General features: G+C 42.0%; 1 protein-coding gene across 1 annotated transcript; it reads right to left on the bottom strand.

Annotated features, from left to right (window-relative positions):
- Positions 1 to 3,112: 3,112 nt before the first annotated feature.
- Positions 3,113 to 6,500, bottom strand: LOC311595243 (uncharacterized protein). The gene is made up of 2 exons (XM_084777793.1): positions 4,577 to 6,500; positions 3,113 to 3,623 (listed from the first exon to the last, which is right to left on the bottom strand). The coding sequence occupies exon 1, from the start codon at positions 6,266 to 6,268 to the stop codon at positions 5,129 to 5,131; it is 1,140 nt and encodes a 379-aa protein (XP_084633919.1). The 5' UTR covers positions 6,269 to 6,500; the 3' UTR covers positions 3,113 to 3,623; positions 4,577 to 5,128.
- Between the last annotated feature and the right edge of the window lie 5,461 nt (positions 6,501 to 11,961).

The raw sequence follows: 11,961 nt of genomic DNA, 5'->3' as shown, positions 1-11,961 counted from the left end.
GCTGCTCTCATGAGTATGAGCAACATACAAGTGTTCAATATTACATCTCAATTGTTATCACATCCCTTGTATCTCCCTATTCCTCCCCCCATCCTTCCCATTTTCCCCTTACTCTCCTCCCCTATGAGTGTGACTGAAGGGGACCTCCTCCCCCTGTATATGCTCATAGGGTATCAAGTCTCTTCTTGGTAGCCTGCTATCCTTCCTCTGAGTGCCACTAGGCCTCCCCATCCAGGGGATGTGGTCAAATATGGGGCACCAGAGTTTGTGTAAAAGTCAGACCCCACTCTCCCCCAACTGTGAAGAATGTCCTGTCTATTGGCTAGATCTGAGTAGGGGTTCAAAATTTATTGCATGGATTGTCCTTAGTTGGTGCCATAGTTTGAGCAGGACCCCTGGGCCCAGATCTGCCCGTACACATATAGACTTTTAAAGTAAGACATAATGATTCCTTGGTGCCTGGTGTTATGTCTGCCTTTTCATTTATGATTTTCTTGATCTAGGTAGTGTCTATCTTCCTTGTAGTTAGTTTGGCTAAGGGTTTGTTTATCTTGTTCATTTTCTTAAAGAACCAACTCTTGGTTTCATTGATTCTTTGAATTGCTCTCTTTGTTTCTAATTTATCGATTTTTTTTTTTTAAGCCCTGAGTTTGATAATTTCCAGCCATCTACTCCTCTTGAGTGTGTCTTCTCCTTTTTTGCCCCTTAGGGTTTCCAGATGTGCTGTTAAGTTGCTTGTATGAGATATTTTCAATTTCTTAATGAAGGCTCTTAGTGCTATGAGCTTTCCTCTTAGCACCGTTTTCATTGTGTTTGATGCATTTGAGTATGTTGTATCTTCATTTTCACTGAATTTTAGGAAGTCCCTAATTTATTTCTTTTTGTATTCTCTGACCCATTGAGTAGATGGTTGCTCAGTTTCCAAGTGTACGTAGGCTTTTTGTTATTTCTGTTGTTGTTGAGGTCCAGCTTAATGTGTGGTGGTTTACTAGGATAGAATATATTATTCCATTATTCTTGTATTTGTTGAAGCTTATTTTATGACCTACTATGTGGTCAGTTTTTGAGAAGGTTCCATGAGGTGTTGAGAAGAAGGTATAATCTTTTGTGTTTGGGTGAAAAGTTCTGTAGATGTCTATTAGGTCTATTTGGTTTATGACATGTGTTAGTGTCATTATTTCTCTGTTTAGTTTCTCTTTTGTTGACCTATCATGTGCTGATGGTCATGATAGGTTGAAGTCTCCTATTATTAATCTGTAGAAATTGATGTGTGGTTTAAGCTTTATTCATGTTTCTTTTTAAAATGTGGTTGCCCTTGTATTTGGAGCATGTTTGTTCAGAATTGTGATGTCATCTGGTTGAATTTTTCTTTGATGAGTATGAAGTGTCCTTTCTCATCTCTTTTAATTAATTCTGGTAAAAAAAAAACCCATTTTATTAGATATTAGAATGGATACCCAAGCTTGCTCCTTGTGTCTATTTGCTTAGAAAACCTTCTTCCAGTCCTTTACTCTCAGGTAATGTCAATGTTTGTGGCTGAGGTGTGTTTCCTTTATACAGCAGAATATTGGATCCTTTTAAAGCATTCATTCTGTTAGTCTGTGTCTCTTTACTGGAGAGTTGAGATCATTGAAGTTGAGAGAGATTAGAGACCAGTTACTTTTCTGTGGATTAGCCAGGAGGTCCATGACCTGACCCACCCATACTCCACACAGTGTGGACCCACTCACCTGGGGATCACCAGCACTTGTGTTTTGTAGGTCTCACTCAGTTCAGTCCTTAGGTCACTGTGCAGTCATTGTGGTCCTCCTGATCAAACACAGTATTTGTTTGGTGTTGCCATCTTTGATTCCCTGTCTGCTCACTATATTTAAATATTCCTTCTTCTTGACCCCTTTCCACTGCTGTATATTTTACATATTTTAAATAGCTGCATTCACATTGTTTTTATTTCATCCTCATTTGCTTAAAGGTTTCTTAACTCCTTTAGTCTGACTATTCTAAATTTTCTTGGGTAGTTGAACAAGCCTATCAGTAGATTCCTAAGTTTCTTTTAAGCATCTTACCATAATTTACTTTTCAAAAAGTCCAAAGTATCTTTGAAAGACCTGTCACTTAGGATTTGTAGTCCTCCTTTCAGTGACTATGCCATTGTGAGCTATTCTGGTAATCTGCCATTCAACTCTCCATTCTTCTCACTACACTTTTAAGTTTGCAATGAGGTAAATAGCTTTTCTTTATCTTGCATTTTCACTACCATTCCATCATGATGGAGGCCCAAAGTCAATGGACAGTGACCATAAACTGAAACCTGAGCCCAAGCAAGCCATCCTTCTTCAAAAGGTTAGTTTTTCAGGTGTTTTGTAACAGATACTCAAATCTAACATACACTACCTCAAGTGTTTCTATGTGAAACAGACATCATATGCCTTTTTAGTCAATTTTACCTGGGGTTTCTTCTTGGTTTTTTAGTGAAATTCATTGGAACTTTTAAAATTAACTAGTTAATTTATTTCCAACTTTCCTTCCAGTCTCACCCTCACATCCCTCTCCTCCCTCCTCTATTCTTCATATCTGGATTGAGTTTGCCTGTGGCTAGCGTTACCGTCTCGTCAGCAAGAACGACGCTGCACACACAAACAGGATCCTTCTGCAGTAAAGCTTTACTGCCTCTTGAGAGGAAGGGCATAAGCTTACAACACGAAAAACGGAGACAGAGAGACCAAACAGCAGAAACCCCTCCCTTATATGGGAAACTGTCCTCCGCTTAGGACGTGTCAGTCCCTGATTGGCTGTTGCTCATCGGGCGAGATGATGCCACGGGAGAGGCAGAGCACAACGAGTGGAAAATCCCTTCGCACATGTGCAGATTAGTTGTTTGTTAGCATGGGACACAGGGTGTCAGCGCCATCTTGTAATGGCGAATGTGGGCGCGGCTTCCCACATCTCCCCCTTTTCTTTTTATTAAGAAGCAATAAGACACCCAATAGGGAGAGTGGAGACAGAGGTCAAATCCCCAAACAAAATATCAGGCCTGCATACACAACTCTCCCCTAAGCTCTTCACCCGGAGAGGTCATAGCCTGGCCCTGTGCCGTTTTTTCTGGGGGAAGGACACTGGGGCACGCAACCTTCATGCAAGATGACATGCCTCCCTAGAATTAGCTCATATATGCCGCAGAGCCATTCTACTGCAATGCTTCGCTATGCAACTCTCCAGGGCTGCTGAAGCTTACTCACTCTACCTCGTGCAATGAGATGAGACTCTGAGGGTGCAAGAGCTGAGCAGCCAGCGACTTATTGCTTAAGCATGGTTAACCATATATCAGGGGAGGTCCCAGACTCTAAAGCAGCAAGTGCTTGGGTGATAACCACCTTGTCTCTTTTTGTTTGAGCCCTGAGTTTACAGACCAACCATAGGGTCAACACTAATCCACAGCAGATTACAGCTCCAAACAATCCAACCCCAACCCATTCTTTAAAGAAGGAGAAGGCTGAGGATATCCACGACGAGAATCCCTCAGTAAGTGACAGATCCAGCCGTGTGGAATTGACTTGAATGATAGCAGTCCACAATTCTCTTAAGGTCTGTTCAAACTCCGCTGTCCAATTCTGTAAAATAAACTGAAAGAGACTCTTTGACAGATTAGCTGCTATAGTGAAATTTTCATATTGAACCGAGGTAACACATAGTCCAGGGAATTTTTGTTCACAGCCCAGTTGGACCATTTAAAACCACTTGTCGGCGCTGGACCATCCAGCAGAAATAAGATGCCAACAACCAGACTTCTTCTCGAGATCTTTACTCAGGATTAAGCTCAGTGGGAATGGCCCCGAAGAAGGGAAGGGCCAAGCTTAAGCACAACTCAAGGGCCAACCAGCTCATGCCAGGTGTCACCTCCTCAAAGGTCTGCGTCAGAGCAGGACTGCGCGTCATCAGATCACCAGTTACCCTTGCACAGCCTTTTGCCATATAAGGACTTGTTTATCTTAGAGAGCGCTCGCCGTCGGGATGGCGGAAGGCGGAAGCCTGCGCCTTGTTAAGGCATGGCACATCGCAGCTCTCCACAGTCCCCCCTGTTTTATTTTGTAAGAACAGGACGAAACGGGTGAGAGTAGAGGTCTGATCTCCAGAGGGCACTGATGTATGACCATCCATAACCCAGGTTATTCACCTTGATCATGTGCGGAACCCGCCCTGAAGTTTGGCCACTGATGTACAACAGAACTCAGCTAGGGGCTCGGCCCCAGCCTAGCTCTGGACCCGACCGACACCTTTTTCTGGAGGTGGGATTTTGGGTGTCAGCCCACATGCAATCAGACGTGCTCTCCAGGAAGCCATTAACTGCAAACAATGTACCTCCTGTGCAGTGCTTTGCCTTGCACCCCGAACGTGACGAGGATCAGGACTTAAAGGCCGCCAGCCAAGCCTGAGGGGACTGTCCAGCCTCAATAGCATAGAAGGCTTGTGCAATTAGGGCATGGTCTCTGTTTCGGGATATGACCAAGCGCCGAAGGAACACAAGGCAGAGGAAGCTGATAATCAGAAGGGCCATAGCTAAAGCCCTGATACCCGCCCACTCCTTAAGATGATGCATAGCTTGTTGAATCCAGGAGGCAAGGCCTTCAGCGGTGGATACATCCACGCATGTAACAATGGCGGCAGTGCGCAGATCTCTTCAAACTCTGCAGACCAGTTCCCCTGGAGATAAGCTGAAAGACTCTTAAGACAAATTAGTAGCACGTGTAAAATTGTTATATGGCACAGATGTAATGCATAACCCTGACATTTCCATTCGCATCTGAGCCGAATCACCTGTTAGAAGTTTCAAAAAGGTCAGATGTATTCCAGCTGAGAATAGATTACCAAATGCTCCTCCATTAATCATGGCCATTGGTGTTGGCATCCTCAAACACTGGGAAGGTGGCACGAGCCTGCTTCCAAACCTCTGGGCACAGAGAATGATAGTTCCCCTGTGGTGCTGATAAAGGTGAAGTGTCCGCATAAGGCGGCGGTGCCAGTTCCGAGGCACGCCAAGATGGCGGATTATCTTGTTCGGGCGTGGCCTCTTCCGCCTTCTTCCTCCTCCTACCCTCCTCGTGCTGTTTCTGCGCGAGCGACTCCATTTTTAGCATGAGTCTCTCAAGTCTTTAGTTTTCAGCAGCCCTTTCTGAGCCGCCCTGATCAGACATGACGAAGAGTTTCCCACTTTTAAAGGGTCTCTGACCGTCGCCCGCTTTACCGCGGACTGAAAAACTTGTCTCAACAACCTGAGAACCCTCCCCCACTCTACCGCGGACTGAAAAACTTGTCTAATTGTAGTCTGTGAAATCTGAGCATAAGCTCCCCAATGGTAATTTACCTGATTTGCAGTAAATTGACCTTGACCTGTTAGCAAATCAAAGGTCCAATCCCTCTGTTCAGGGGTAAGTGCAAGGGCATTGGCCCGAGCCTGTGTTTGAGCGGCCTCGAACCACAGGGCTCTCCATTCCATATATTGGCCCATATCTGGAAGTGCGGCCTTGGCCACCATCTGCCAATCAGAAGGAGTTAGGGCACTAGCGCCAATTCTTTCTAACATTACCAGGGTGAAATTTGTATTAACCCCATATTTGTGAACAGATTCAGCCAAGTCCTTTATTAGATTGAACTCCACTGGAGCATGGACTCGACCCCCGTTCTCTGTTTCAAACACAGAAAAAAAATTATGTAATTTTTTACGAATCTTTTCCGGCCAGAAGGAAAATCCAGACTGCAGTTCGTAGGGTGGAGGAGCAGTGGGTGCCACCCTGCGAGATGAATTGAGGGAGGGTTTTTTATTACCCTCTCGTTCGTCTGGGTGGTATCTCTCTTCCTCATACCTGACTGCCTCTTCCTCTAATTCGGCTTCTTCCTCCGAATCAGGAGTCTCATTGTCAGAGGTATTAAAGCTCGTAGAGCTATCAATATTCAATGTCTCAAGATCCTTTAAAGGATAAAACCTTTGCGATATTTTTCTCGGCGGTAAACTAGGTCCTGAGGGGGGTTGCACTCCTTTTACAGGAGGGTCCTGAGCTTTTTTCTTTTTACGGGCATTCTTCTTCCCGCCCGCTTTTTCCTTTTTACGGGCATTCTTCTTCCCGCCCGCACCCAGCCTCTCACTACGTTCGGTTTCTGACATGCTATCCTGAACTTCTAGGGTGACCTGTCCTTCATCTACTGCCCTCTTAACAATTACGGCAGCAAATATTACAGCTAGAATCAGCCCAAGAATTTTAGAAATATGCATACCTCTCCGAACTTACCAACCCTGCAGTTCTGAATCCTCCCTGTAGTCAGGGGCTCTCTGAAGGTGCTGACGATGGTGTAGTCTTCCCGGGTTTCGGCACCATATGTGGCTAGCGTTACCGTCTCGTCAGCAAGAACGACGCTGCACACACAAACAGGATCCTTCTGCAGTAAAGCTTTACTGCCTCTTGAGAGGAAGGGCATAAGCTTACAACACGAAAAACGGAGACAGAGAGACCAAACAGCAGAAACCCCTCCCTTATATGGGAAACTGTCCTCCGCTTAGGACGTGTCAGTCCCTGATTGGCTGTTGCTCATCGGGCGAGATGATGCCACGGGAGAGGCAGAGCACAACGAGTGGAAAATCCCTTCGCACATGTGCAGATTAGTTGTTTGTTAGCATGGGACACAGGGTGTCAGCGCCATCTTGTAATGGCGAATGTGGGCGCGGCTTCCCACATTTGCCTTCATTCCCCGTGGCCCAGCAAGGCAGTGCCAACAGGGGGAAGTGATCAAAGAAGCAAGCAACAGGGTCCATGCCAGAGACAGCCCCTGCTCTGTTTACTAATGGGCCCACATGAAGTCTAAGCTGTCTATTGGCTACATCTATGTAGAGGACCTAGGGACAGAAGGCCTGTGGAGAAAAGAGAAACTGTGGGTGGATGCATCTCTGTGACAAGATGGAACTTTAAAAATCTAACCCCAACTTGTTTTATCTTAACATTTAAAAGATTATCCTATTTTTAGTTATTCTTTTATTTAACCATCAAAAATTTCTATAAAACAGTCACAACTAATTATGAGGAAGCTACTCAAAGTTTTATACAACTGTCAATTTCAATGCCAGGATATGAAACATCTCTACAATTGTGAAAACTTATCAAGAGAAGGGTATGTTATTCTGTGTTATATGAACTCAATTCATTGATATGTACTATATGTCTTATAGTTTCTTGATTCTCTCTTATGGTAATTTCAATAAATTTTTAGTTTTATTAATCTTTCACTTCATTTCATCTGTCATTTGTTTTATACTGCTTGCTCTGTTCTAAAATCTATAAAGAATAAAAGACTCAATACTGACTCTTTAGGTTGTAGGAATTCAATTAGGATTAACTTGATTCACTGAACATATACTTATATATCCATGTCTTTTTGTATAAAGCCATACAGAAAATGTAGAACTATCAAGTGTCAGAAGCATCTTTAAGAAGGAATGCCAGAAAGTATGTGACTCCATTTTTAATTTATAATATGTAAATATAAATAAAAGTAATTTAAAAATCAATTTATAAATAATGGAGAGACTATTTTTTCCTTAATATTTTCATTAATTTATTTATGTAATCATTTTATGGCCTGACAGTAGCCCTCTCTCTGCTTTCTCCAAGTTTCACCCTCACATATTCCTTTCCCCTATTTCTCCTCCTCTTTTCTGAATTACCAACCAACTCTGGTACATAAAGTCACAGCAGAACTAAGCACCTCCTCTCCCACTTAGGCCAGACAAGAAAGCCCAGCTAGAGGAAAGGTATTCAGAGGCAGGCAAGAGAGTCAGAGACAGCCTTTACTCTAATTGTTAGGGGATCCACATGAAGATCAAGCTGCACATCTGCTATGTATGTTCAGGGGGCCAGGTCTAGCCTATGCATGCTCTTTGGTTGATTGTTCTGTCTCTGTGAGCTCTCATTGGCCAATGTTAGCTTACACTATAGGTCTTTATGTGGTGTCCTTGATCTTTCTGATTCCCTCAATCCTTCTTTCCACTCTTTGACTAGACCCCTCAAGTTCCATTCAGTATTTCAGTTGTCGGTCTCTGCATCTGTTTCCGTCAGCTTCTGGCTGAAGCCTCTCAGAAGAAAATTATGCGAGGCTCGTGCTAATAGCAGGATATCTTTAGTAGTGTCAGTGGTTTAGCTCTCTCCCATGGGGTTGGTCTCAGGTTGGCTCAGTCATTGGTTTACCGTTTCCTCAATCTCTGCTCCATCTTTATCCCTACACTTCTTGTATATGCAGGACTAATTTTAAGTCGAAGATTTTATGTGTGGGTAGAAGTCAAAGTATTGTGATTATCAGATGATATGATAGTATACACAAGTGACCCCAAAAATTATGCCAAGAAACTCCTACAGCTGATAAACACATTTATCAAAGTGGCTGGATATAAAATTAACTAAAAAAAAAAAAACAAAACAAAAAAACAAAATCAGTAACCTCCTTTATAGAAATGACAAATGGGCTGAGAAAGAAATTAGGGAAACAACAACCTTCATAATAGCCACAAATAATATTAAATATCTTGGTGTAGCTCTAACCTAACAAGTGAAAGGCTTGTATGACAAGAACTTCACCTTTAAAAATGAAGTTGAAGAAGATATCAGAAGATGGAAAGATTTCCCATGCTCATCAATCAGTAGGACTAACATAGTAAAAATGGCCATCTTACCATAAGCAGTCCAGAAAATCAATGCAATTCCAATCAAAATTCCAACACAATTCTTTACAGACTTGGAAAGAGCAATTCTCAAATTCAAATGGAAATATAAAAAAAAATCCAGAATAGCAAAACCAATCTTGTATAATAAAAGAACTTCTGGAAATATCACTATCCCAGATTTCAACATATTCTAGATAGCAATATTAATAAAAAACTTCATGCTATTGGCAGAAAAACACATAGGATGAGCAATAGAATTTTATCAAAGTCCCAGAAATAAATCTACAATCCTACAAACACTTAATTTTTTAACAAAGAAGCCCAAACCACACAATGGAGAGAAAAAAAAAAACATCTTCAACAAATGATGGTATTCTAACTGGATTTGATCATGTAGAAGAATGCAAATGGATCCATATCTATAGCTCCAAAGACTGTAAAGTAAAACCTGATACACTAAATCTAATAGAAGAGAAAGCAGGGAAGAGCCTTGAACTCATTGGTACAGAAGACACCTTCCTGAATAGAACACCAACATCTCAGGCACTAAGATCAACAATTAATAAATGGGACCTCATGAAATTTAAAAGCTTCTGCAAGGCAAAGAACACCATCAATAAGACAAAAGAGCAGCCTACAGATTGGTAAAAATTATTCACCAACTGTATATCTGACAGAGGGCTAATATCCAAAATGCATAAAGAACTGAAGAAATTAAACACAAACAAACCAAATAGCCCAATTAAAAATGGGGTACAGAGCTAAGCAGAGAATTCTCAACAGAAGAATCTCTAATGGCTGAGAAGCACCTAAAGAAACATTCAACATCCTTAGTCATCAGGTAAATGCAAAGCAAAATGATTCTAAGATTCCATCTAACACTCCTCAGAATAACTCGGATAAAAATTCAAGTAACAGCACATGGAGGTGAAGATGTGGAGCAAAGCTAACACTCCTCCATTGTTGGTGGGACTATAAACTTGTACAACCATTTTGGAAATCAATCTGGCAGTTTCTCAGAAAATTAGAAATAGTTCTATCTCAAGACCCAGCTAAACCACTCCTGGCCATACACCCAAATGATGGTCCACCATACAAGGACATTTGCTGCATTATGTTCATAGCAGCTTTATATATAATGGTCAGAAAATGGAAACAACTTAGATGTCCCTCAACCAAAGAATGGACAAAGAAAATGTGGTATATTTACACAATGGAATACTACTCAGTTATAAACAAAGGCATCATGCGATTTGCAGAAAAATGGATAAAACCAGAAAATATCATCTTGAAGGAGGTAACCTAGATCCAGAAAGACACGTATTGTATCTTCTCACTTATAAGTAGATATTAGACATACAAAACAAACATGCTACATATCACAGACCCAAAGAAACTAAGTAACAAGGAGGGCTTAAGGGAGGATGCTTGCTTTCTCAGATAGGGAAATAAAAGAGACACATGAAGTAGTTGGATGGAGGAACTAGGTGGGGAACCATGTGGGGAGGGGGACAGGGATAGGAATCAGGTGTGGGGAGAGCGAGGGTGGAGGAAAGACTGGGAGAGAGAATGGAAATTGGCAGAGGGAGCATCTCTGAGATGGAAGTGGCTCTAGGGATTTTATGGGGGTGACCCTAGCTGAGTGAGACTTCCAGGAAAGGAGATAAGGAGCCTGAAGTGTCCATCTCTTGTAGCCAGGTGGGACTTCCAGTCGAGGGAGGAGATATCAACTGTAGGCATAAGGTCATTGTGTCGCTCAAATGCTGATTTCTGTATCCTCCATATCTGGTTGCAAGCCTTGTATTGAGAATCTTCTGTCTCAATATTGTATAAACTCTGCTCCTCAATAGTCCCCGTGTCTGTAAATAAAGAAGCTTAGAGTCAGTCACTGAGCAGAGGAGAGAATAGGGCTGGACTTCCTGCCATCCAGAGAAGTAGTTAGAAGAGGAAGTAGAAGGTTTAGCAGGAGTTTCAGCCACAGGCAGAGGTATAGGAGAGATGAAGAAGATTCAGATGGAGCAAAGAAAGAACCAAAACGCAAGTGACTAGGGGGTTTTGACAAAGATGGAGTAAGGATAAAATAGAGGGTTAAGAGTAGACTTAAACTGCTCAAGATGGTGTTGTAAAGCCTTATAAACAAATATAAAAGAGTCTTAGTTATTTGTGTAATAGCTTGGTTAAGGAATAAACTAAAAGAGACAAACACTGTTTTATTTTATTTTACTTTTTCAAACACTTTTATACAAATAATTTCAACAAGTGGTATACCAACGTGAGGCAGAATTTACAGTTATCTAGGAGGAACTCATGAAAAACAAAACTACAGAGCCATTTTTTAGCTCAGCTCAAAAAGAGAAGAACTTCAGTTTCTAAGGCAGGAGCTCACAGCTTCTGGATTAGCCAGCCCCTCCCCCTCACAAGCCTGCAGAGCAGCAAGACCTCCAACCAGTTGTAGAAAAACAAAAACTGACACAAATCCCATAGACCAATTCCTTTAGCTCTTGCTAGGAAAGGGAAAAAAAAGTAGTTCTTTAACACATGCAAGCTTCTCAAAGCCAAACTTTCCTAGCCAAGGCATGAAGCTAAATCCCTTTGAGAAGGGTCTCTTGCTGGCCTGGCTGATGCAGGCCTAAGGGGTAAACACTTATTGACTCAATAACTTCTCAGAGTAAGGGAGGGGGTAAAATCCAGTGAATCCTCTCCCTGGAAGAAGGAGCCAAAGATGTACTGAGAATCCTCAAACAATTAAACTGACAAGGTCTAGAAGGGAAACTGGGTCTGAGAAAGTAAAGTCCTTATGGAGAGCTTTTGCGATCCAAGAAGATTATTTTCTATGTTGAAAATGGAGTTGGCTTCAAATGTGGCAAACCAGCCACTGGGCAAAATGTCCTTGTTTCTGCCACAGACAGAATTCTGCCTAACAACAGGCATATTTAGATGCAGGCAGAGTTAATGGCTGAACTTTGCCAAGACAGGGTACGCAAGTCCTCAATAGTTCCTGCTCACAAATATGTCTGTCAGATATACTGAGCCAGAATGTTGAAGATGATATTCCAACATTATAGAGAGTGTTGGGTGACTGTTCAGGCAGTAAACTGTCTCAATCATCTTTTCACTTTGGAAGCTGCTAACCTGCACTTCTGGTTAACTCAAGTATTTAAATTTATTCCTTCTCAAATCTCTGATGGGGTTAAGACCAGCTAGTTTAGTCTTTCAATTGAGCTTAGTAGGTTAGGGGTTAAGATGTTTTTAGATCA

The sequence above is a fragment of the Acomys minous genome (assembly GCF_964271855.1).
Source record: "Acomys minous genome assembly, chromosome: 3".
NCBI lineage: Eukaryota > Metazoa > Chordata > Mammalia > Rodentia > Muridae > Acomys > Acomys minous.
Note: the sequence above shows the minus strand (reverse complement) of the source record. Positions and strands in the feature narration are given on the sequence as shown.